The sequence below is a fragment of the Diceros bicornis genome, chromosome 5 (genome assembly GCF_020826845.1).
Source record: "Diceros bicornis minor isolate mBicDic1 chromosome 5, mDicBic1.mat.cur, whole genome shotgun sequence".
NCBI classification, from domain to species: domain Eukaryota; kingdom Metazoa; phylum Chordata; class Mammalia; order Perissodactyla; family Rhinocerotidae; genus Diceros; species Diceros bicornis.
Window position 1 is genome coordinate 96,647,277 of NC_080744.1, and position 24,945 is coordinate 96,672,221.

Below are 24,945 nucleotides of genomic sequence, written 5' to 3' on the forward strand. Positions count from 1 at the left end.
ACCATCCTTCAGGTGGAGGTGCGGGCGCTCCTTCATAGGAGCCAGGCGGGTCTGTGCGGTCTCGGGAGCTTGTGGGGCAGCAGAGGACTCTAGAGAGGGGCTGGAAACCCACCTGAGGGCGCGCAGTTCCCATGGGCGCCCTCCAGCCTGGAGCATCCGCACCAACCAGAAGCAGGGAGGCGCAGGAACATGTGTGTGTGTTGTGTGTGTGTGTGCTGTGTGTGTGTGTACTAAAAAATAATTTCTAGAATAAGGTTTTTCTCTGCAGGGGATAAAAATTTTAAAAAGCTGGAATGTTCAGTCTAGGGCAGGGGAGGAGGAGAGGGGAAGATAAGCTGCCTTTGCCTCTTAGGGAATGTTTGCCTAATCGACCCTCAAGTATGGTAAAGATATAATTATTCCTTTTCTGAGGTAAATTTCATGGGGATTTATTTACTCCTTACTGGAAACCATGAAAACCTTTAGGGAAAAGATGTGAGATCAACAAGCAATCAGAAATTCAGATTGCCAGTGTTAATGGCACAAGTGGATTTTCCTTCTAGGATTCTCTCCCTCGACACAAAGCTATTTAAGTATAATATGCTTCTAGGTCTTCTCTGTCTACATCCACGTATGCAAGTTTCATTACACTGGCTTTGGCTGTAAGGAGCTGGGGCCAACCCTCTGCTGTCTGCTGACCGAGTTTCTGTCTAGTTCTGAAGTGGCCGCTGCCCGTCCCCACACCTTGAGCGTTCATTTACTGGAAATTGTCTCGAGTGGGGTAATTGGAAGAAAAGTCACGAAATACTGGGCGTAATTCATCACATCTTGCCTCTTCTATTTTGCGGTGCACGGACATTAGGAGGGAAAATGGGTTTCCTATAAGCACTTGGAGATGCTCTCCCACCACCCCCTTCTGTGTTTCCAGAAGAACCTGGCATCAGGGTCTCTAGTAAAATCCCCACTGTCTATAATTGGACAGTTGGCTTTGTAACACTGCAGGAATTTGTGCTTCTGAAATTTTTGGTAAAGTTTTACTATAGCAATAAAGTAGTAGAGTTGATCTAATGAAATGAGCTTACAGGCTTGTAGGAAGCATACCCAATTCTGGTGAGCTGTATGAAATGCATCCATTTTGGAGGTTTGTGAAAATATGTGAGGCCTCTGGCTTTAAGAGTAAAACAGATTTACATTCCTCCCTGTCTCAGCAGGAAACCTTAAATCAAAGGCAACCGACAAATCAACCCATGCTTATCTGCCAGCGCACTTGTCCCAGCCTGTAATTACACATTGATTTGTGGGTGATCAATGCCAGGCTCCTCATTAGACTGTAAACTCCCTGAGAGCATTTGTCTTGATTATCCTCGAACCCCGGGGCCCAGGCAGCGCCTGGCACACCGGCACTCTTTAAATATTTGTGTAACGAAGGAAGGAAAGGAGGGAAGGAAGAGAGGAAAGAAGGGAGGGGGAGAAAGAAAAACGGAAGGAAGCAAGGAAGCATGCAGCAGGTGAGAAATGTTACAAGTGGAAGGATATTTACAACCATCCTGTCCAGTAGTATACAGGTTTACTTGTAATCTTTTCCTGTGTATAAAACGGAGATGATAACAGTACTCATCACAATTATTAACTCATATTGCTATTTTATAATTTTTAAGTTATCTAATGTATCAGACAACGGAGGCCCCTGCGCTGGGCCCCATGCTTTAGAGGGTCCCACCCTCACTGTCCTCTGGCCATGCACCTCCCCAGAGTATGACGTCACAGTGGGACTTCCTTGCCCAGAAGGCCCCTGGCCACTCGCAGAGTCTGTGTGGACCTCTCCCCTGATAGTCCATCCAAGGTGTGTGCACATCTAGGCCCAGGGTATGTCCTAGGGAGAGACTGCAGCTGAGGCGTCTACACACACACACGCACACGCACGCACGCACGCACAGATATGCATGCGCATGCATGCCTGAGACCCTTGTGGTGTGGGATGGAGCCTGGACAGGGGATGCGGGTGGGAGGCACAGGGCATGTCCAAGGCCACTCCTCCCTGTGTGACCTGATCAGGGTCCAGGGCAGAACCCCAAGGAGGCTGAGAACTCTAAAGTCTAATCTGCCTTCCAGATTAGAAGTTAATGAAGTTAGTTAATGAAGGTCTATTTGTCTAGGTGGGAGGTTAGAATGTATTTTATTCAATAGTTGATACCTTGATTTATAACTTTTAAATGTTTAGATATATGATATGTGAGCAAATGTTAGGGACGCACACATCTGTATGTGTGTGTGTATAAAATTCTAAACTTCAGCTGGTATCGATAGCATAATGATTAACAGGGAGAAATGTTTATTCGTGTCCTTTACCCATTTTTCAATCGGGTTATTTGTGTGTTTTTTTTTTTTTTGTATTGAGTTGTAGGGTTTCCTTATATATTTGGATATTAATCTCTTATCAGATATATGGTTTGGTTCTTCTGTGTTCTTTCAGATGAACTTCTGAAAGACCGTCCCATCAAAAACTTGTGTTTTGATTGGATTATGTAAAATTCTAACTATAAATTAATTTTTAAAGAATTAGCCTAATTAGAACATCTTCTCATCCATAGTTTCCATCTCCAAACATCGTTCACTCACATAACATTTGCATTATATATTTTTACCATGTCTGAGAACCAACTGTAATATTAGTCATCCAATATTTTTGTTCAAATTGACTTCCTTTTAAAACATATATATACCAACTGTAGATTCTTCTTTGCACTGATATCAGTGAATTTGAAGGTTTGACATACTAATAAGATTTTATAATACAATTAAAATGAATATATGGTAATGGAAATACAGCAGGCTCATCTCTGCACCTCCTGAGGTCAGCACAGGGACGTCACCCTTGGGGAAGCCTTGCTGTCTATAATTCTGTCCCGCAGGACAGTTTCTTAGTTTCTTCATATAAAGCTTACCCTAAATGATTTCCATTGTTAGGGTCATGCCCAGAAAGCCCTTCTCCTGCTCCAAAATTATGGAAACAGTCACCTGTTTCTGTTTAGTTCTTTTATGATTTCATTTGTCAAACTTAACTCCTGGATCTACCTGAAATTTACTCTGGTGTATGTCATGAGGTTAAAAAAAAAAAAAAAAAAATCCAGCTTACTATAGTGCTTCTAAAAAGCCAGCCATCTCAGCATCATTTTTGGAACAATTATTTTTTCCCTCACTCGTTTGCATTTCTACCTTTGTTATATAGTAAATACTTTTCCATTTGGGTTTGTTTCTAAACATTTACGTCTGTTGTAATGATCTAGCTCCCTTCTGATGCCAGTATACACTATTTTATTTTTTTATACAACTTCACAACACAGTTAAACACAATACAGAGCAAGGTCTGCTCCTTCTAGTTTAGAGTCCTTGCCAGTTACTGGAGCACCTCCATTTGATTCTGCAAGCGTCACTGGTCCCTCCTCGCACCGGCCCAGGGAGGCAGGGGCTATAAGCACCCCTGTTTTACAGGTGAGGAAACCGAGCACAGGAAGAGAAGACAGGCTCTCAAGGTCACAAACACAAGACAGAGCCAGAAGCTTTCAAACCCAGGCAGTCTAGCTGCAGAGACCATGACCTTGACCTCTACAAGTTGAAATCTAACCTGAGAATCCATCTCTTTTTATGCTTGTGTTTTATTCTTATCATACTTTCCATTTATAATGCTTCTTAAAATTTTCCAGCTAGAGACTATATTTTCTTTCTTTTTTCTGAGATGTGGAATTTACATCATGGCCTCTATTTTAATTCTTTTGTTAGGTTTACTAGTGATTGCGCTCACTTAAAAGCATTCTCTCACTTGTATTTCTCTGGTTGTCACGGTCAGTGAATCTTCTTTCTACGGCTGCATACACATTTTACTACAATGATAACTGTAGAATTTTAATAAATAAAATTGTAGAAGATTTGTTTTATTAAGACAACAAAAATGATTCTATTACTAGCTAAAATATCAATAGCCTTGTTGGCATAACTTTTATTGTTTGAACTGAAATTCAAGGGAAAGAAATAATTTTATCATGAGGATAAACTGGCTACTGGTTCAGTTATTTGTGAGAACATGACAGCTGTATTAATTAGCATCATGACTTTTGGCGTGATGTTTAATATACACACAAAATTCTTTAGGTTATAAAAGTATTTCTTAGTTTTTTTTAAGGGTATGAGAGCAGAGAATGTGTGATCACATAAAGCATTGAAAAAGACTAAAGAATTTTTAATATTTTTTCCATTCTATATTCTATCACTTTCTGAGAAGACTGACAAGGAAACAGGACAACACTCATCCACTAAACTACGTCTACATCCCACTAGACTATGTCTACATCCCACTGGCAACAAAGAAGGGCCCACAGTTGTTACCTGCCCAAGTAAGGACTAATATTCCTATTTTACTGATGAGAAGACCAGAGCTCAGAGACTAGGTGACTAGTTGAATGTCCACAGACCAACTGAAGAAAACTCAAAATGTCACCACTGATCAGATTCACCTGTCTGCCCAACCCATGTGTGCACCCTTCCTAGAAGTCTCCTGATCTAGTGGTCGTCAGGTGTCTGTGAGCATCGCCTATAAGATGGCTCACCCCACATGCAGGCAGCTCTGAACTTCCTTAGCCTAAGGAAGTTCTTATCCTGGGCCTGTATCTGCCTTCCAGTAGTGTCTATCCTTGTTCTGCCCCCATGGAGTTTCACAGAACAAGTGTCCTGTTGAGTAGTTCTGTAAATATCAGAAAACTATCAATTCCCTCCATTGCTCATTGTCCCCTCCCACTTTTGATTTTTTAAACTCTACTTCTCAAGCACTTAATTGTGACACACTTTAACTTTTATTTTATTTAATTCATTTCTAGTTTTTTTTTTTTTTGCTGAGGAAGACTCACCCTGAGCTAACATCCATTGCCAATCTTCCTCCATTATGTTTGTGGGTCACTGCCACAGCATGGCTGCCAACGACTGGTGTAGGTCCACACCTGGGAACCAAACCCAGGCTGCCAAAGTGGAGTGCACGGAACTTAACCACTAGACCATGGGGCCGGCCCCTCATTTCTATTATTTTTAAATCTGTTTGTCATTCTCAACTCTGAAGAATAAATATTAGCCCCAAGACTTTCCTCTGTCAAAAGAGTCATAGTTCCTTCAGTTAGTTCTCTTACATGGAGATTTTGAGTCTCTTCACAATCCTGGTTGTCTTTTTCTGGACATGATTCTATTTGAGAAGGTTGGCTGGAATTTGGATTCTAAAGTCACTGCATTCTAATCCTAGTTCCAAATTTTCCTAAAAATGTGACCTTGGGAAGTCAATTTACGTAATAGAAATGATAATAATACCTTATGCTGTGAGACTTGGATGACAAAGTATCCAGGTGTTTGCAATTGTGCCTGACAGGTACCATATGCCAATGCATCACATTTATGTTATTTTATTTAGTTCCATGGTGTGGAAGTCCCTCAAGAGCAGAGAGCATTGCTGTGACTGGAGCCTTTGCTGCTGGTGCCTCCCCGTCTCCCCCAAGCAGGGGTACGCAGCTCCTTGAGACAGTCCCTTCACCTAGAGGCCCTGTTTAGTTCAGGGAAAGGACTGGGGAGGAAGGGGAGGGAGACTACCTTTCTTTAGATAGCTCACATTACTGTCCCTTCCCTATTCTCTGCTATCTAGATTTGGGGAGCAATTGTAGAGTTCCTCTTAGGTTTGATACCAGCGATTATGACTGAGAGACTGCCCCAAAGCTGACCCATGAACACGGAAGGGGTTCACTAAGGGCAACACCAGGTTTCTTAAACAATGAAAGAACAGAGCACTTCACACTGAAAGTCAGCACTTGGGGTTCCCAGCCCAGCTCCACGGTCAACGAGCATTTGGTGTCGGGTCAGCCTCGTCCTGTTCTTGGCCTTCAGTTTGCTCACTGTCAAAGGAAGGTTTCAGACCTCACACTCTCGAACATGCTGAGAGCCTAAGCTTCTATGGGTTTTGTCAGTTTCATAGATAGGGGTTCGACTGAAGATTTTGGGGAAAAAGAAGCGGATTCAATTGCAAAAAATACTTGAATTCCACTGATGTATTTCATCTCTGCTCAGAAAGAAGAAAGGGTACCTCCTTCCTGAAGATGGGTGGGCTTCCAGGCTCCTTGAATTCCTGTGTATCTGAGAGATTTTTAAATTACTTTCTCTTTTTCTTATTCCTTTCTGATATTGCAGAATGGTTATTACTGATTATAAACTAAGTGATGTTTAAATTTTAGAAGTCAACCTACTTTTAAAGGCGTGTTTAATAAAATTTATGAAATTTTCTCCCTCTCTACTCTCAGAATTCCAAAAGCTTTAATAAAAATAAATGTGTGTTAGGATTAGCTTTAGTTTTTTTTCCTTCTATCTACAGCAGGGATGGGTGCTTTTTATTTTATTAAGCCTTTTAGCATTATTTAATTTTTAAACTAAGCATGTATTATTTTCAAAAATTAATCGAAAAAAATGTATATTCAGAACTTGAAATATCCAGAAAAGCAAAATGAAAATAAAATTGCGATCCCACTACCTAAAGAACAACCATTGTTAACATTTTGATGTATTTTTTCTAGCCTATTTGTTTGCTTTTTCTAATGCTGATGGAGCGTTTAGTAACACACACACACACACACACACACACACTCATCTCCTTTTTTGCTCACTCAACATAAGGAGAGCATTCCCTACATTATTAAAGTATTCCCTAAAATGTGTGTGTTCCATGTGTTATATGTCACACACGGGTTAACAACACAAAGAAAACAGGACATCAAAAAATAAAGTACGCTCAAGTCCTTTCACACGTGATAGCTATAGTCCCGTGGGAGAAGCAGGGCTGGAAACATTTCCAGCTTCCAGCTGAGGATCCGTAGCTCAGAGACGGGAAGCAACTTGGGGCTAGTTAAGATCACAGACTTGGGTACCACTTACCAGCTGAGTGACCGTGGGCACAACAGTGGATATAAGATTTGTTGGGCCTGAAGGTTCTATCATTTTAGGGGTCTTCCTTAAAGAAAAGAATAAAAACCTTGCTCTTGAAAATTTTACTAAAATGTGATCCTGTAAATAACTTGCTGGGACCCCTCCCAGGGCCCTGGAACAGCCTGTGCAAGTGAGGGCCACTGAAGCTTAGGCATCACCTGCTTCAAGGCAAATCTGCCTCTGCTTGGGCAAGCGACTTATCTTCATCTGTAAAATGGGGATAATAAAAGTATTTACCCCAGTAGTTAAAGGGATTACACAAGACACTGCATTGTAAAGCATTTGGTAAACAGCCTGGCACATAAGTAGTGCTTAATAAACATTATCTGTGATTATTATTCCTCAAAGTCATGTCCTTGTGGCTGAAGTCATCTGAGCTGCTTCTCAGAGACTGTTATTCATGTACATGTTAAGAACATCACACTTCAAGCCTTTTCAACCTGGCTTGTAGCTCATTTAATAAACATTAATTGAGTTCCTGCTAGATGCCATGTGCTGCACTAGGCACTGGTCTCAACTAATTCTCACATCTCATTGTTGGAAAGGATGACTCCAACGTCCTGCCTCTGGTACATCTTCCGGATGAGGCAGATTTGCCACATCCGGGCACTCATGCCTGCCGTATTAACGGGGTTTGGATGTGACCAGGGTTCCAGGGAAAGGACCCCTCTGCCTTGTTCATTTCTGTATCATCAGCACTTTTCTCTGTGCCTGTGATACAGTATGAAGGTGCTCATACTGTATATGTTAAATGAGTTGACAAAGTGTGTACTTGTGTTCCCATGAGGATTTTAGTTTCTTTTGCCAGCTATTTAGTTTGCAAAAGTAAGCAAGATGTGTGCAAAATAGTTTGAGGCCTCTGGAAACAAGTAAAAGCTGGTTTCACTGTTAATCTTGGCTGTTTTTGCGTGACTTTATCTTTTTGTATTTTACAACTGAAATTCTCTATAATATTACCAGACCACACTCTGCAAGCTTCTTTTTTGTGCTAATAAAAAAATAATATGGCTACATCATGGAAGTCCTTAGGGAACATGTCTCCTATCAGGAAAAGCAGTTAAGCTCTGGGGTCCTAAAGGAGCCTGGGAAAGTCTAACCAGAAACTACAGGGGTGGGTGTATTATCTATTTAAAAACAGAATTGGACTTTGCAAGTTTTATGATGTCTTGGCTTACTGAAAACTTAATTAAAATTTTCAGATGGTTACTTTTATAATAGCATTCTAGCATCAGAAAACACCACGACCAGTCAGTATTGGATTCAAGTAGAGAAGATGAGAAGTGGCTGTGGGTAAAGCACACATTTGTACCCCTACATTTGCTTGGGACTTTGAAATTTACAGCGAGTTACCTTTCACCATCATTGCCATCTGCTAAAACAACCCGGAGGTAGGTGGGAAGTTGGATACTAGCCTTTCTTTACAGACAGGAAACACTGAAGCAGAGCTGGGACTGAGAACCAGATCTGTCCAATGTCATACCTCTTTCCACCAGAATCATCACCCTCCTAGACTCTCAGGAGGGCCTGGGATTTCATGGATGTCTTCAGAAAACCATGCTGATCTTTGCATAGGTTTTACTGAAGCTTTCTGCTCTGTGGAGGGTGACCTGAGCTACAGGGAACGTCAGCACCTCAGGGTTGGCAGCTTCCCGTGAATTCCTCTGGTCAGCTTCCCGTGAATTCCTCTGGTCAGTTTTAGCTTATCCTTCACATGGGCTAAGATGTGTGATTTCATTGAACATCTGTAATTACTGGCAGGTAAGATCCTGCCTTCACGACCTAGTAGGGAAGAAAGACATTAAACGTGTCACTTCCACTAAGGGTTGCATTTACCCACCTGGGAATGGCCCCCAATACCCAGGGACTCTGAAGCATCCAATCCTCTAAACAGATTTCTGAATTAACCCGTCTGAAATCTGAACACTGCAGGTGGGAGGGGAAGGATGTACAGCAGGCCTGTTCCCCGGAACAAGCAGCCCCCCCGTGGGAGGGCCCCCATTTACCCGTGAACAGGCCTTGTGAGCGTGGAAGCTGAGGGACAACTTTACCCCATCATGTTATTTGGGGAAAAAACCCTCAGTTGGCCCAATCGGGAGGCTATTAAATTCCTAGAAACAGAGCTGAGAGGCCAGAAACCAGCCGGTTGTGCTGGCAAGATGCAAATGCTGAGGCCTTACGAGTGCTCTTCCTGTCCGCCTTGGTACTCACTGGCCCTGAGTGAGGGGCTCTAGGATGCCCTCCCCAGCAGAACCCTTTTCTCGGAGCCCTCCGTCTCGGCAGGAACCCTCAAGGGCACTCCCTCCTCATTCTCAAATTAGTCGGACTTGAGTCCATAAAAGTCAAAAAATTCTCTTTCGGAGCTCTAGGTGGTGGCTCTCCAGGAGGACGCAGCACCATCCCCCCGCCCCCCCAATCGAACACTCCCTTTGAAGAAAAACAAACACACACCAGGCTCGGGGAAGCTGACGTAAACATCCTGAGGAAGCAACCACTGCAAGCGGCTCGTAAGCCTCATTTCCCTAAGGAAATAATCAGCACCTCTGCCCCCAGACAGCTCCAGGTGAGCGAGCGAGGCAGGAACAGAGCCGCGTTCTCCCAAGTCAGGGCATTCGCGCAACTGCCTACCGATGACCACGCGCGCTCCTATCTACTGTCACACCGAGTCCTCAGAACCCTCAGAACCCTCAGAACCCACGAGGCGGGCAGGGCAGGGATGGTTCCCCTCACTTATGGAGGAGAGGCCGAGGCGCAGGGCGCTCGCTCGCTCTTCCCGGGGTCCCGCAGGGAGCACCTGAGGGCCTCCGCCTTCGAGCCCCGAGCTCGCCCCGCGGCACCGCAAGGTCCCCGAGGAAGCCCCTCCGCGCTCGCGGCCACATGGCCTCATTGTCCTCGGCAGGCGGCCCGCCGCGCGGACAGTGGCCGTCTCAGCGACCGCGGCCCCGGCCGCTCTGCGCAACGGCGCCCGGAACAAAGGAGCGGAGCGCGCGGGCCCGAGGGGCGTCCGCCCGGCCGGCGGCGAACGGGACACGGGTGGCGAGGGGCGGGGCGGCGGCCGGCGGGGGGGGGGCGCTGTACCCGCCCCGGCCCGCCCTCAAAGCCTCCTTTCTTCTCGCGCGCCGAGGCGGCCCCGGGAGCTCCGGGAGGGGGCGCCGCGCGCCGCCCCGCCGGCCGGTGCCGTCGCGCCCTCCCGCCGCCGCCCCCGCCCCCACCCGAGACGCACAAAGAGCGGCGGGCGGCCAGCGCACACCTCCCGGCGGGGCAGGGCCGGGGCGGGGCCTGCGCGCTCCGCCGCGCCCGCCTTAAAGGGCCCCGGTCTCCCTGCGCGCACCGCGCATGCCCGACAGCGGGGCGGGGAGGCGCGCACGCCCCCGCCTCCCGCTGGAGCTGCGGCCAGCGCCTCCGCCGTGGCTGCGCCGCGCTCGCGCGCGTGTCAGCGCCCGCGGGGGCTCAGCCGGCGCGCGGGGTGTGTGTAGGATCCCGGCGCCGTGCATTCCAGAGGTCGCGGGCAGCTGGGCGGGCCAGGCCCCTGCTGCAGCCGGTGTCTGGCTTTCCGATCCGCAGTTTCAGGCCCAGTTGGGTGAAGTGCTGCCCAAGGGGACAGAATTGCGGGCGCGGGCGCGCGAGTGGCGATGCGGGCGGACGTGTGCCTTTGTGTCTCGTGCGCTCCCGCTCAGGTGGGCAGCCCGCGCCGGGAGCAACTTTGCCCTGCGCACCAGTACCTCCAGTCTTGCTTTTCGTGTCCGAGGGCTCGGACCGCCCTTTTGGGCAGACAATAGACCCTTCTCCCAGTGACACCTTTGGCTCTAGGAGTGGCTTATCTGGGGACACTAACGGGACTTTCTAAGGACCGCTCTCTTAGAGCCGGGACCCTGGCATCCGAGTTGGGCGCGTTTCCTTTTCTCAGTCAGGCGAGGGAGGAGACCTGGGGACAGTGCCTGTCCTCGGTGGATGGGTACGTCCAAGTGTCCCGAGCCTGCCAGTCCCGCATTAGACAACAAAGAGAGGCGTTAGCGGCGGCGGGGGAGGGGCGCGGCCAGAAGGAGGACGGGGCGGGCTGCGGCGAGCGCGGGGGTGAGGGCGCTCGCTCTCCGCTTGCTTAGCCGGCGGCCTCCGCCCGCCCCCGGCCCGACGCGCGCCAATCGCCTCCCCCAGTGATAGTGTCAGTAGCATTGTAGTGTCAGCTCCCGCCGGTGACGTTGCGCCTCCCTCGTCCCCCTCCGGAGCCGTCTGGCTGCAGAGGCTCAGTCAAGAGGCGGGGAGGAGAGGAGGAAAAAGCGCTGAGTGAGGGCGGGCGGGCGGGCGGGAGGGAGGGAGTGGAGGAGCCGGGGAGGGGCTCCTTAAAGAAACGCTGCTGTCGCTCGCCTGCTCGCTTCTTGCTCGGCATTGTGGCCAGCCAGCCGGGCACTCGGGGGCACGCGCGGCTGCCGCTCGAGCTCTGCCCCCACCCCACCCGCCAGCAGATCTGGGGTGGGGACCCAGGCGGGGGCTCCTGCAGCCACTGCCCGGCGCGGACTGCACGGAGCAACCCACTCCTCTCGGCGCCGAGAAAGGAGCAACGGAGCCCTCTGCAGCCAACCGGCCTCCCCGCCCCTGACCACTCGCTTCCCGGCTGCCTTTGTGGCTGCAGCTTCTCGCCGCCGAGCCGAGGGCCGGCGGAGGCGCGGCGCGCACGGCGGAGCGATGCCCAGCTCGCTGTTTGCAGACCTGGAGCGCAACGGCAGCGGCGGCGGAGGGGGAGGCAGCGGCGGGGGAGGCGGCGGCAGCGGCGGCGGCGGCGGCGGGGGAGAGACCCTGGATGACCAAAGAGCCCTGCAGCTTGCGCTCGACCAGCTCTCCCTTCTGGGGCTGGACAGTGACGAGGGCGCCTCTCTCTACGACAGCGAGCCGCGCAAGAAGAGCGTGAACATGACCGAGTGCGTGCCGGTGCCCAGTTCCGAGCATGTCGCCGAGATCGTGGGGCGGCAAGGTGGGTCCGGCAGGGATGGGGAGCTGAAGGGGAGAGGATCTCGGGCCACCGCCCCGCGGGAAGGGGCGAGGGGGATCGAGATCAGCGGCGCCGGGGAGCCTTGAGGAGGGAGGAAGAGCCGCGCGATGGGCCGGCGCCCCAGACAAAGAAAGTGCAGGCAGGCTGTCTCCCGGAGCCGCGCCGCGGCCACGGCGGGATGCACTTTATCCTGCTAAAATCACTGCCTTTTCCCCTAGTGCCCCCCACCCAGCCCACCCGGGGAAATATAATTTAAATATAAGATGCTTGGGGGAGGGGGCCTTTGATCGGTCCTTTGGGAGGGGGGAGGAGGAGGAGTGAGCATCGGATGGGAGGAGGATTCTGGATTTCTGCAAAGCGGAATGGAGCCCAGAGGAGGAACAATGGGTCCCGGGACTGCCCTCCCTTCCCACCAGTCCCCCCGTGCTGGGGGATCGCGGCTCCGGCCGTCTTCCCTGAACCCCCTTCGCCGCGTCTTCAGGGCGGATGGCGCGCCCCGCTGGATCTCAGCGGCATCTCCCCAGCTGACTTTTTCTGGGATTCTCGGGTTTGTCTCGGGACGACTGCAGTCATTGGGGGAGGCTGGGCAGCCAATGGGCTGTTCCTCGAGCGCCTCGCGGGTGGAACCGCTTCCCAGCCCTTGGCGCGGCCCAGGGTCAGTGAGGGAGCCGCCCCCTTTCCGCCCATCGCGTGTCCTGCCGTCCCGCTGCCCCGGACGCGGGCTGTCCCAGGTCTCTGCGGTTACCCCGGGATAATGGGCGTGTCTGTCTCTCTCTCCCACTCCCTCCCCTGCACCCTGACTCCCAGGTTGTAAAATCAAAGCGCTGCGGGCGAAGACCAACACTTATATCAAGACCCCGGTTCGCGGGGAGGAGCCTGTCTTTGTTGTGACAGGCAGGAAGGAGGATGTGGCCATGGCTCGGAGGGAGATCATCTCTGCCGCCGAGCACTTCTCCATGATCCGCGCCTCGCGGAATAAGAACACAGCGCTCAACGGCGCAGTGCCCGGGCCGCCCAACCTGCCCGGGCAGACCACTATCCAGGTGCGGGTGCCCTATCGCGTGGTAGGGCTCGTGGTGGGGCCCAAGGGCGCCACGATCAAGCGCATCCAGCAGCAGACGCACACGTACATCGTGACGCCCAGCCGCGACAAGGAGCCGGTGTTCGAGGTGACCGGCATGCCTGAGAACGTGGACCGAGCTCGCGAGGAGATCGAGGCGCACATCGCCCTGCGCACTGGCGGCATCATTGAGCTCACAGACGAGAACGACTTCCATGCCAACGGCACCGATGTGGGCTTTGATCTGCACCATGGGTCCGGCGGGTCCGGCCCAGGCAGCCTCTGGAGCAAGCCCACCCCCAGCATCACGCCCACTCCAGGCCGCAAGCCCTTTTCTAGCTACCGCAACGACAGCTCCAGCTCGCTTGGCAGCGCCTCCACAGACTCTTACTTCGGCGGGGGGACCAGCGGCAGCGCAGCCGCCACCCCGCGCCTGGCGGACTACAGTCCCCCCAGCCCCGCGCTCAGCTTTGCCCACAACGGAAACAACAATAACAATGGCAATGGATACACCTACACAGCGGGGGAAGCTTCCGTGCCTTCCCCCGACAGTTGTCCTGAGCTACAGCCCACCTTCGACCCGGCTCCTGCCCCGCCGGCTGGGGCGCCACTTCTTTGGGCCCAGTTCGAGCGGTCCCCGGGAGGCGGACCTGCAGCTCCCGTGTCCTCTTCCTGCTCGTCTTCTGCATCTTCGTCCGCTTCGTCCTCCTCAGTGGTCTTTCCCGGGGGCGGCGCCAGCGCGCCCTCCAACGCCAACCTGGGGCTGCTGGTGCACCGCCGGCTGCACCCGGGCACCAGCTGCCCGCGCTTGTCCCCGCCCTTGCACATGGCCCCGGGGGCGGGCGAGCACCACCTGGCTCGCCGGGTGCGCAGCGACCCGGGCGGAGGGGGCCTGGCCTACGCTGCCTTTGCCAACGGGCTGGGGTCGCAGCTGCCCGGCCTGCAGCCTTCGGACACATCCGGCTCCTCGTCGTCGTCCAGCTCCTCCTCCAGCTCTTCATCGTCCTCCTCCGGGTTGCGCCGTAAGGGCAGCCGCGACTGCTCCGTGTGCTTTGAGAGCGAAGTGATCGCCGCGCTGGTGCCCTGCGGCCACAACCTCTTCTGCATGGAGTGCGCAAACCGCATCTGCGAGAAGAGCGAGCCTGAGTGCCCGGTCTGCCACACCGCGGTCACTCAGGCCATCCGCATCTTTTCTTGAAGGCAGTGCGCGCCTGCGCGCACCACGCCGGGGAAGGGAGCCCCTCCTCCCCTCCATCCTCACACCCCAACGCCCGCCCGCCCGCCTCGCCTCGTTGGTGCCCCACGTTCTCCTTCGCCCTTGCTCACACTCTGAGATCCGAGAGGAGCTTGGAAAGCTGTAGTATCCGCTAATTTTTAAAATTTAATTTTTAAACAAAGGAACTTGCCAGGATATCTGCGTCAAGAGTACTGTGGCCTGGGAAACCTGTGAACCGCCTGAAATGCATGCTCTATAAATAATAGGAACGGCGACATTCTAGTAATGATAGTTTTTACACTGTACTTAATAGGAAGCTTCCAAAAGAAGAAAAACCCACAAGTTTTCCATTTTCTTAAAGTAGGAAAAAATGAACAATAATTATTATGATGAAGATGACAATAATAGTGCTATGGGATGTGTGGACTGTTGTAGTGTGTTCCCCTTTGTGGCTGGGTTCCTACGATGCTTATTATAGAACACAGTGGATCCTTTCTGAATGTTCGTGGAAGGGCCAGGAGTTCCTGTGAAACCAGGATACTGCAGCTTTATTAAAGTTAAAGAAACTGTAACATATCTCTTATATATTAAAAACATTTAAAAATTTTAAAGATAAATTGCATTAATACAGATTGAAGTATTTTATTCTTTTTTGACTTGAAAAATTATATTTCATATTGCAAAGATGTTTACAAGTATTTTAATTTAAGTTCAGTGAACTTTTTTGTAGCTGGGTTAAATCTTTTTATTTTAGTATGGCCTTATGGCAAAGAACACTGTATTATTTTAATAATCACACAATTGTGACGGAATTACAAACCATAAAATGTGTAATGTTTTGAACAGTATTCTGTTGGGATGGAGATTTTATAGGTTCAGACAAATCTTCTAGATCTGCTTCACCCAGCATATTTTCTATTCAGTGATATAAAGCATATTTTATTCTATATTATTACAAAAAAGCAGAAATGTATAAACATGTCAAAAGGAACTGTTGATGCTTTCTAACATTTGTATAAATAGAATTCAGTGCAAGTTACAAAAATTCTGTTGCACCACTATAGTTTTAGTATTTCTATTTTAATACATTTGTTTACCACTTGTTTATGTATATGTAGGTGATGTTACTTGAGCTTAAATGTACTTTACTGAGCAAAGTTTAAAAAACAAAGTATATTTTATTTTATGATAAAGGGCCTTTAACCTCATGGTCAAATACTAATATTATATTTGCTGAGACAAGATTTGAAATTGTATCAAGAGTTTTATTTTTCTGACATTTAAAGTTCTACATAATAAAGGTAAAACTTAAGTAATGGTGCTACTTCATTTTTTAAGTATTTCTATATAAATAAAATATTGAAGAAAATCTATCTTTCGTGATGACTTGATTTTTTTGTAAGCGTCTTGGAGTCTACCTGTGTAAGGATCACTCTTAAAGTGATGAGTTGAGATATGTAACTTCCGGGTATATTATGTCAGTATTTTATCAATAGAATGGACTTTCAAAAGAGGCCAGAGCTGGGTTTGACAGGATATATGGGCCATGGGAAACAGTATTTTTAAAAACTTGCAAGTTTCTACTGAATCAGGGCTTATTTCTCCATCAGACATAGTGGACGCAGTGCCTAGGGCCCATGATACTTTTACGGGCCCAGGAAAATGTTTCATTTCTTTTAAAAGTAGAAGAAAAAAACCCCAAAGGAAATGAAAACATTCAAAGGAAATATCTTAATTTTCAGGCCCACAAAAACCTGTTAAAATTTGCGTAAAACACTGAGAAAATAAAATATTAAGTATTTAAAGTTAGGTTAAAAATAAATTTTATTATTATTATTATGGAGGAAGGAGCCCACGAAAGCAAAAGCGCCTAGGGCCCAAGAAAGTCATAATCCCACCCAGCCTGGTTCCCTAAGTGTAGGGGCCTAAGAGATGTGCTTGCTGTCCTGAGTTTCCATCCAGGGTCACTTTCTTGGGGGAAGCCCTGCGAGGACAGTTCCTGCTTTCAGAGGACCTGCTGAATTTGAGCACTGGTCTTAATAGGCTTCTGCTTTTAGGGCAGGCTAATTGGTGTTGACAGGCTGCGGGTGTTAACTGTTTGTTGTTGTTTGAGCAAAGTTTTTGTTTGCTTTTGGCAGGCTGCACCTGCTCCCCAGCTGGCTGTGGGGCTTTCTCAGGGGAGGGAGCCACGTGCTTTCACTTGACCTGAACTCTGCCTTCTAGAGAGTATTTAGGGATGACCAGACCACACCACAGGAGTTCCAGCAAACTTCCCGGCTGAGCTGCCCCTGGAGAACGGTCTGCCTGGAATGCGGCAGGCTTTCAGTCTGTGCTGATGGGTCACACTTAGCAGGTGAGTCCAAAGAGGGGGCTCTAACACGGATATTGGTGGTTCCTCTTGTCCCCTTTGTGTTTTTATTTGTCCGGAAATCCAGTCACTGCATATGTCATAGCTCCTGCTCTGTGTGGTTTGAGTGATGCTGTGTAGAGGCAGAAGAGAGGCATTTGGGGTGGGAGGAGAAAGGAATGGCCCTGCTTGGGGAATTTCTGGCGTTGTCTTCAACTCTGGGACGTTCCCAGGCAGTGTTGACCCCTTCTCTTCTCCCTCAAGGACTGAGAGATAGCTGAGGCCTGGCAAGGAGCAACGTTACCAAGTCCAATTCCACCTTTCCTTCAGCTGTTCGGAAATGCCTAGAAAAGAACCAAGGTTCTTTTTACACTTGCTTCTTTAGTAATGTAACTTTGCTTTTCCATTTTGGCAGAATGATGACAGAGAAGGCAAGGAAAAATCAAAGCCTTGATTTGTTGAGTCTCTCAGGGGCTGATACACATGAGATTTCTTGTGGTCCATATGCTGCTTGGGAAAATGAAAAAAGATCCAATTCTGAGTCTGCTGACGTACCCTTGGCTGGCTTGTATTTCTTTGCTGTGAGAGGCCCCCTTTGTTGACATGAAATTTTGGAATATATTATTAATAAAACTAGATTTCTTGAGAGGAGGGAGAGCTCTCTGCCGTCGGTTTCCTCTGCAGGGCAGGGAGGTCCTTGTCACCAGCAGAGGATGTGGGCACATCTGATGTGGTATTAGATGGCATTAGCTTTTGATCCAGGCAAGCCTTTTTTCCCATCCCCCAGGTCCCCCAAATGACAACTGTGGAGGTGGCCATTGGCCGTGGAGGTGACAGTCCTCCAGCTGGAGAGAGGAGAGCTGCCACATTTATGTCCTGTGACTGTCAGCAGCTTCCCTTTCTACTTCTACATGCCCCTGAAATCTCTCTTCTGCAGCAATAAAAACACAGCTAACAGACACCTCTCCTCTAATGTGTTCCATGTTTTCTTTCTTCATGGAGACTAGTGCTTCTCAACTGGGGGTAATTTTGCACCCCCCCGCCGCCGATTTGGCAATCTCTGGAGACATCTTTGGTTATGACCATTGGGGTAGTGCTACTGGCATCTAGTGGGTAGTGGCCAGAGATGCTGCTTAACATCCTACAAGGCACAACAAAGAATTATCCAGCCCAGGGTTGAGAAACCCTGATGTAGACAAAGCAAATATGTCTTCCCTGCTGTTTATTCACTGCCTTGAAATTGGTGATAGTGTTCTGACATTTAGATGCATAAAGGTTGGCCCTGAGTGGTGTTCTGGGGTTACCCATTCCCAGGGCAGCTCTGGTGATACCAGAAATACTGTGAAGGAGACCAAGGCTCGTGTCTGAGCATAGAAGGCCAAAATTAAGGAATTCTATTTTATTCACCAAAGAGTGGTAGATTGTACCCAATTAATAACAATAATGCTTACATAATGCTTACATGGGGTGTTCAAAGCACTTTCTTTTCTGTTCTCTCCTGGGATTCTTTCCACAACCGTGAGGGAGGCACCACTGAGATTTTGCTATGCCTGTATGTAGTAAAATGCAAATATTCAGAATGCAGTCCCGCCAGACTCAAACCTGCGTTTTCTGACTCCATGTGCACTCTTTCTGCCTTGTCAGGCTGCCTGTAGCTGTGAGACAAATTTATGGAGAAATTCTAGAAATGGATCTGTGCCAGCAGCTCTTCTCCTCTCCCTGTTTTATGGGTCCCCTTATCCTACTCAAATTGGCCCATGGGAAAAGCCCTGTTATCATCAGAAAATTTCAGGCACAGAGTGATCCAGAGCTTTTATCTCTTAAACCTTATCTTTCCAAGAAATATGAACAAATTCGCCCCCTCATGGGGGTTTTGAGCTGGCCAGTGCAATGCTGGTGGTAATCATCCTTAAAGCTTCGTGGGGGCAAGGTGACTTGGAGGAGATGGGATTTGTATTGGCTACACTCACTGTTTCTCCCCTTAAGAGGATCTTTCCCTCCCTGACTAGAGAGCAAGGGCCCTTCTAATACTGAATCCCACCTGCCTCCCTTTTGCCTTCCTCCCTCCCCTGACCCAGTCCAAACCTGGCCCTGCTGCCTCCCCCACCCCAGTGATGCTTACAGTGCTAAAGGCTCTCTCCCCCCACAGTTAAGGCCAACCTGCTTTCTAGGAAGGGGGAAGTGAGGGAGAGTTAAGTATCCCTCACCTTGGCCCAGTGAACATCAGTGACAATGTCTCTAGTTTATTGAGTCCTCACTCCGAACCAGGCATTATGCTAAGGGTTTCACATTAACCCAACCCAATGAGATAAGTATGAATAAACTCGTTTCAAAGATAAGGAAACTGAGTTGGAGAGAAGTTAAATGACTTACCTAAGTTCATGTAGTCAATAAACATTGGACCTAGGATTCCAACTTGAGTCCACCTAAATCCAAAGCTCATATATTTACCGCTTCAGAAAAAAAGGTTTTTATAGGAGGGATTTTCAGAAAAAGCGAGCACTCATTCGTCACAAGATAGTCAACCACGGGAATGATGTTCCCTTCTCAATGATAAGTGTAATTGATTTGAAAAATGGAGCAGGGCTTGGTTGCTGTAATGACTCTGGGCCACACACTGATGCTGCCGGGAACCAAAAGCGTGACTAGCACCTTACGAGTACAGGGGCATTTCTGTGACATGTATTGCAAGGCTTTGTCATCTCTTGAATGTTCTGTGACCAATGGAACAATGAATATTAAACTAATTCTATAATATTTCCTTTCTGGGTAGATTAAAAAAAAGCATTTGATGAGGATAAAATGAGTACAGAATTCTCTCTCTAAAAAAAAACTCCATAAAAATGTCATGTGACCTAATTTATAGTTTAGACAGTGACTAAAAGATGCCAAAACTCTGACTGAAAAGTGAAATGTGGTCAATTGCTTGGTCTCCAGAATGCCAAGCTCTTTGTTTGGCTGTTTTGTTTTTTTTCCCCTCTCCCGTTGACTTCATTTTCTAGGGCATTTAGTAGACCTTGTAGGATCTGGGCATGGCCTAAGACTGGTGTTATGGATGCTGCCCACCCCGTGAGTCTTTCATGCTGGTTTCCAACTAGAGCACATGTTTTCATGCAAGATGCGGGTGAAACAAAGGGCAGGTTGATGACTTTTGCTCACCTGTGGGAAGAGAGATGGTTTACTTCCTTATGGATTATCAGACGTGTTGAGTCCCTCTTTGGGGCCTTACATGGCAGTTTGTACCTCCTTCCATAGTGGCACCTGCCAGGGCTTTTCACAATTGTTTGTTTCCTTGTCTTTTTTCCCTACTAGGCTGAGAATGCCTTGAGCCCGGGGGTCTCATTTTTCCATCTCTGTGTGCCCAAAATCCAACACAGAGCCAGGGCCACAGGGGTGCTCAATACATACTTGGAAAATTAGTGAAAAAGGTAGTTTACTTGAAACAACCTGTATGCCCATCAATAGGAGACTTGTTTATTAAATTACATTAACTTCCACGCAGTGGAATTCTAGATTTTGTAATAAACGGGGGATCACCTTGATTTCTGTAAAGGCAAATGCAAAGGATAAGCTTTTTGTAAAAAAAAAAAAAAGTTTTATATGCATAGAAAAGTTTTAGAGGCTGTCATGATAGGCAGTCTTTAAGATGGCCCTCAATGATCCTTGCTTCCTCGGGTGCTCACACTTGTGGAACCCCCTCCCCTTGAGTGAGGGTTGGACTTTGTGACTTGGTTCTGATGAACAGAATATGGCACAAGTGATGGGATGTTACTCCTGAAATTAGGTTTAAAAAGACAGGCCTCTGTCTTGGGTGCAATCTCTCAGATCGCTCACTCTGGATGGAGCCAGCTGCCCTGTCCTGAGGCAGCCCTGTGGAGAGGTCCATTTGGTGACAACCTGAGGGAGCTCTCTGGCCATGAGGAACTGAGATTCTGAGTCCAATAGTTCATGAGGAACTGAGACCCGTCAGTAACCATGTGAAAGAACTTGGAAGCAGATCCTCCTCAAGTTAAATCTTCAGATGAGATTGCAGTCCTGGCCAGCGTCTTGACTACAACCTCATAAGGGATCTTGAGTCAGAGACACCCAGCTAAGCCAAACCCTGACTCCTGACCCACAGCAACTGTGAGATAATAACTGCTTGTTGTTTTAAGCCTCTAAGTTTCAGGGCAATTGTTATGCAGAAATAGAAAACAATACAGATATGCAATTAACTGTTAAACAGTGGTCATCCTTGGAGAAAAAGACGGGTATTTGGGGGTGATGACAGAAAACTGGCTTTGCTACTTACTAGCTGTGTAACTTGGGAAAGTTACTATACTTTTCTGTGTCTCAGTTTTATCATCTATGAAATGGAGATGATAATCATAACATACCTCCAAGGGTTGCTCTGAGGAGTATTTAGGATAATGCATGGCTTATAGTAAGTGCTACGTATCTATATCTATGTCATATGTTTGCTATTATTATTATTTGTTCATTTTATATCCTCATGACCTTTGGATTTTTTTTACTATGTGATTATATTACTTTTGTAGGTCAAAAATAAATTTAAAAATTTAAAGTAGGATGCATAAGTGGTGTCAGTCAATTTTGCTTGAGCCAAATCTTCTACATAGAACATTTTGATGGGCAACATATCTTTAAAAGTGATACAATCCTATTATTTTATTTTATATGGGAGACATTATACTTTTAAAGTGATTTCATATAGATTATCTCACAGCAACTACAGGAGATGGTGGAGAGTATCATTATCATCCTCATTTTACTGCGTGAGAAACTGGGCTTAAATGTTTTGCCCAACAAGGAGTCACTGGTAAAGTTGAGACTAGAGATTTCTGGAAACTAGCGTCTTTAACCATGCCCTGTGCAGACATACAGAAAATTCCTTCTTTTACAGAACAGCCAGGAGTGACCAAATAATTTATGAGTAAATTTATAGGTTTCTTACTGAAAATATCCAAACCTATCACCCATGGATTTAGAGTCCAGTAAAACACACTTCTCATTAAAACAGTGATGGCGTTGCCTTAATATTCCTTTGATGACTCAGAAAGCACTGCAGCATCAGTGAACTGCACTGCAAGAAGATTATCACCTAAAATCTCTTGATAAACAGGACTGTGATATTTGGAGTTACTTATCACAGCCACACTTTTATGGTGTACCTCCACAGTTCCTATTCCGAGAACCCAGCTGTACTGTTAATCTTTGCTCCAACTTTGGGAAAATTACTTTATATCCTTCATCCTCGGCTTTCTCAGCTGGACTATTAGAAGGATGGACTAGTTTATTGCTTCGTAAACTAGTCCTGTGAGATGCCTACATGAAAGTAACCTGGAGAAGGTTCATAAAGCAGAAATTCCTGGGTCCACTCCTTGAGGTTCCTACTCAATACATTGGGATGAGGCCTGGAAATCTGCAGTTTAAAAAACTCCCTATAACCGTCAACAGGGATGATTAGTTAAAGATATAAATACATACCTTAGACAACTCTGCAAAATGCTGTTAAAAAAAATGAATCAGCTTAATTTGTATTGATATTAAACAATCTTCAGAATGTATTATTAAGGGGAAAAATTAAGGTGCATTTTAGTGTATATAGTATGCTACATTTGTATTAAAATTGCGTATGGAGACATACATACAAGTATGATTGTATATCCATAGATTAGACCTCTGAGGAGAGAGACTGGGGGTCAGGGCTCAGAGGCTGGAGAGAGACTTACTTTTCCCTGTATATCCTTTTGTAGTGTTTGGATCTTTTAAAAAATATATACATGTTACCTATTCAAAAACATTCTTTTTTTTTTTTCAATAGAAAGATTGGCCCTGAGCTAACATCTGTTGCCAATCTTCCTCTTTTTCTTTTTTCTCCCCAAAACCCCAGTACATAGTTGAATATCCTTCTAATTCTTTTATGGGGGATGCTGCCTCAGCATGGCTTAGATGAGTGGTGAGTAGGTCCACACCCAGGATCCAAACTGGTTAACCCTGGGCCACCAAAGCCGAACACATGAACTTAACTGCTACGGCACCAGGCCAGCCCCTAAAAACGTTTTTCTTTAGTTGATAATGATGTGTCAGTGTTGGTTCGTTGATTGTAACAAATACACCACAGTAATGTGGGATATTGATGTCAGGGCTGTGTGTGTGTGAGGGAGGGGGTAGGTGGGAACTGTCTGTATTTTCTGCTCAATTTTAGCGTGAACTTAAAACTTCTCTAAAAAATAAAATCTATTAGAACAATTTTTTTAAGTGTTAGGCATGGTAAATACATATATGAATGAATGTAGGTCCTGATTGATTGATTGATTAAAAAAAACTCCCCCTGAGACTCTAATGGGAAGCCAGGTTTGAGAACCACTGGACTGAATGAGTGTAAGGCCTCTTTCAGTGAGGGTTCCAGGTGAACAGAAGAGTAGAAGATGAATTTGCTGGAGCAGGTCAGATGCAGATTGTGGAGAGCCTGAAAAGCTCTGTAAGTGTTTTGGGGTGTGTTTTGCAGGCGTCGGGGAACCCTGTTTTCTAGTAACCATGAACCAGATAGGCTGGGAAAACGCCAGGACAAGCTGGAGTAGAGAGGCCGGTGAGCAGCCGTGGCCATGATCTGGGAGGTAAATGGTGAGGCGTGAGGTAGAAGAGCATCCGGGATGATGAGAGGAGAAGAGGAGAGAGTTGTAAGGGCCCTGAAAAAGTATTAGGTTGAATCATGTGAAATTGCTGATATTGGACCATTTTGACCTACAATAACAATTTCATAATAAGCAATTTCATATGGTTCAAATTAATAGACTTGACAGTGCGAGGTGGCAGAGGGGATCTCTGGGGAGTGAGGATGGACAGGGCAATATGGGGATTTAAGTCTCGGTGGCTAGGTCACCATTATTAAAAATAGAGGAATGAGGATATTTGAGGTGATGACTAAATGAACTGTCATGGAATTTTAGACCATGGAATTTTAGAGTAAATGCTTCTGCTTACTGTTTCCTGAATACGTCTTGTGTTTTTATATGTTTGTGCCTTTGCCTGAACTATTCTCTCTGCCTAGGAAATGTGTTGATTTTTTAAAAAAGTAAAGATCCAAGTGGAATCCTGGCGAGACAGAGAAAAGAAAAGTCTACCTGGAGCAGAGTTTATGAAGTCATTGGGGTGGAGGGAGATTATCAAAGATTTGAAAGGCAAAGAGAAGCATTTACATTTAATATGGCTGGGAAGGGGCCTTTGAACAGAGCGGCACCCTAAAGAACATATTTTAGGAAGATGAGGTTGCTGGTGGTAGGCAGGACTGATTACTTGCAAAAGAGATCAGTGACCCAAGATTGAGGCGGTGAGGACCCCAGCCCCAGGGAGACAGCGGTTGGGTTGGGAAGGAGGGAATGAAATGAGGCACTTCATGGCTTAGCAGACTCTTGGTGCAAGAAGAGAGCTTAAGTGTAAACGGCACCTCTACCAGTGCTGGAATCCCCTTTTCAGTCCACCATTTTCTTGAAGACTTTTGGGGCAGTGAACATCATCCCCTTGTGCCTTTGGGCAGGTCCAGCTATGAGAAAGCTGATCCTTGCCTGGAGTCAAAAGCTGAAACTCCACCCAACAGCTTTCATTTTATGGATCAAATCAAATTTCTCTTTTACCTGACAGCCCATCAGAGATTTGAAGACACTGACCATGAGACCCTGAATCTTCTTGTTGTCATGCTACCCAGCTTTAGGGCTTTAACTTTTCTGTAAACGATGTGTTTGGGCACCATTCACCATGAGCTCCAGTGGCCCACGACTGGACGCTTGTACTCCAGGTGGAGACTGTTGGGAGCAGAGCAGGGGCACCCTCCTTCCGTTCATGTGGCCTTAGGAAGCATTTGCTTTCTTGACGGCCTAGTCATACTGCTGGCCTACACTGAAGGCAGTCCTGATACAAGCCCTTAAGGCTTCATCACACTCGCTGCCAGATGTATGGCCAGATAACTGGATATAGAAGATGGTAAGGACTGGACCCGTTCTCCAAGTAGAGGCTCTATCATGGGGTTTGGCTGTGGGCCAGCTGGAGAAGTTGTCTGAAGGGGCCATGTTCTTTCCCCAAACACCTAAGGACCTGTTGGGGAGGAGTGGGGAATGGATTGGAAACCGTAAATAGATTGGAAGTCTGGAAGAGGCTGCAGAGCACTTTTTTGTTTAAACTACTTTATTGAGGTATGGTTGACATATAAAAAGTGATACATATTTAATATATGTATTTACATACATTTTTACATACAGATTTAGTGTATTCAATGAGTTTGGAGATAAGAATATACCTTTGAAACCATCACCACCATGAAGGCCATAGACATATTCATCACCTCCCAAAGTTTC

At 47.3% G+C, this 24,945-nt stretch overlaps 1 protein-coding gene across 1 annotated transcript; it reads left to right on the plus strand.

Annotated features, from left to right (window-relative positions):
- The first annotated feature begins 11,382 nt into the window (after positions 1–11,382).
- Positions 11,383–15,608, plus strand: MEX3B (mex-3 RNA binding family member B). The gene is made up of 2 exons (XM_058540488.1): positions 11,383–11,950; positions 12,776–15,608. The coding sequence occupies exons 1-2, from the start codon at positions 11,665–11,667 to the stop codon at positions 14,224–14,226; spliced, it is 1,737 nt and encodes a 578-aa protein (XP_058396471.1). The 5' UTR covers positions 11,383–11,664; the 3' UTR covers positions 14,227–15,608.
- Positions 15,609–24,945: the final 9,337 nt, after the last annotated feature.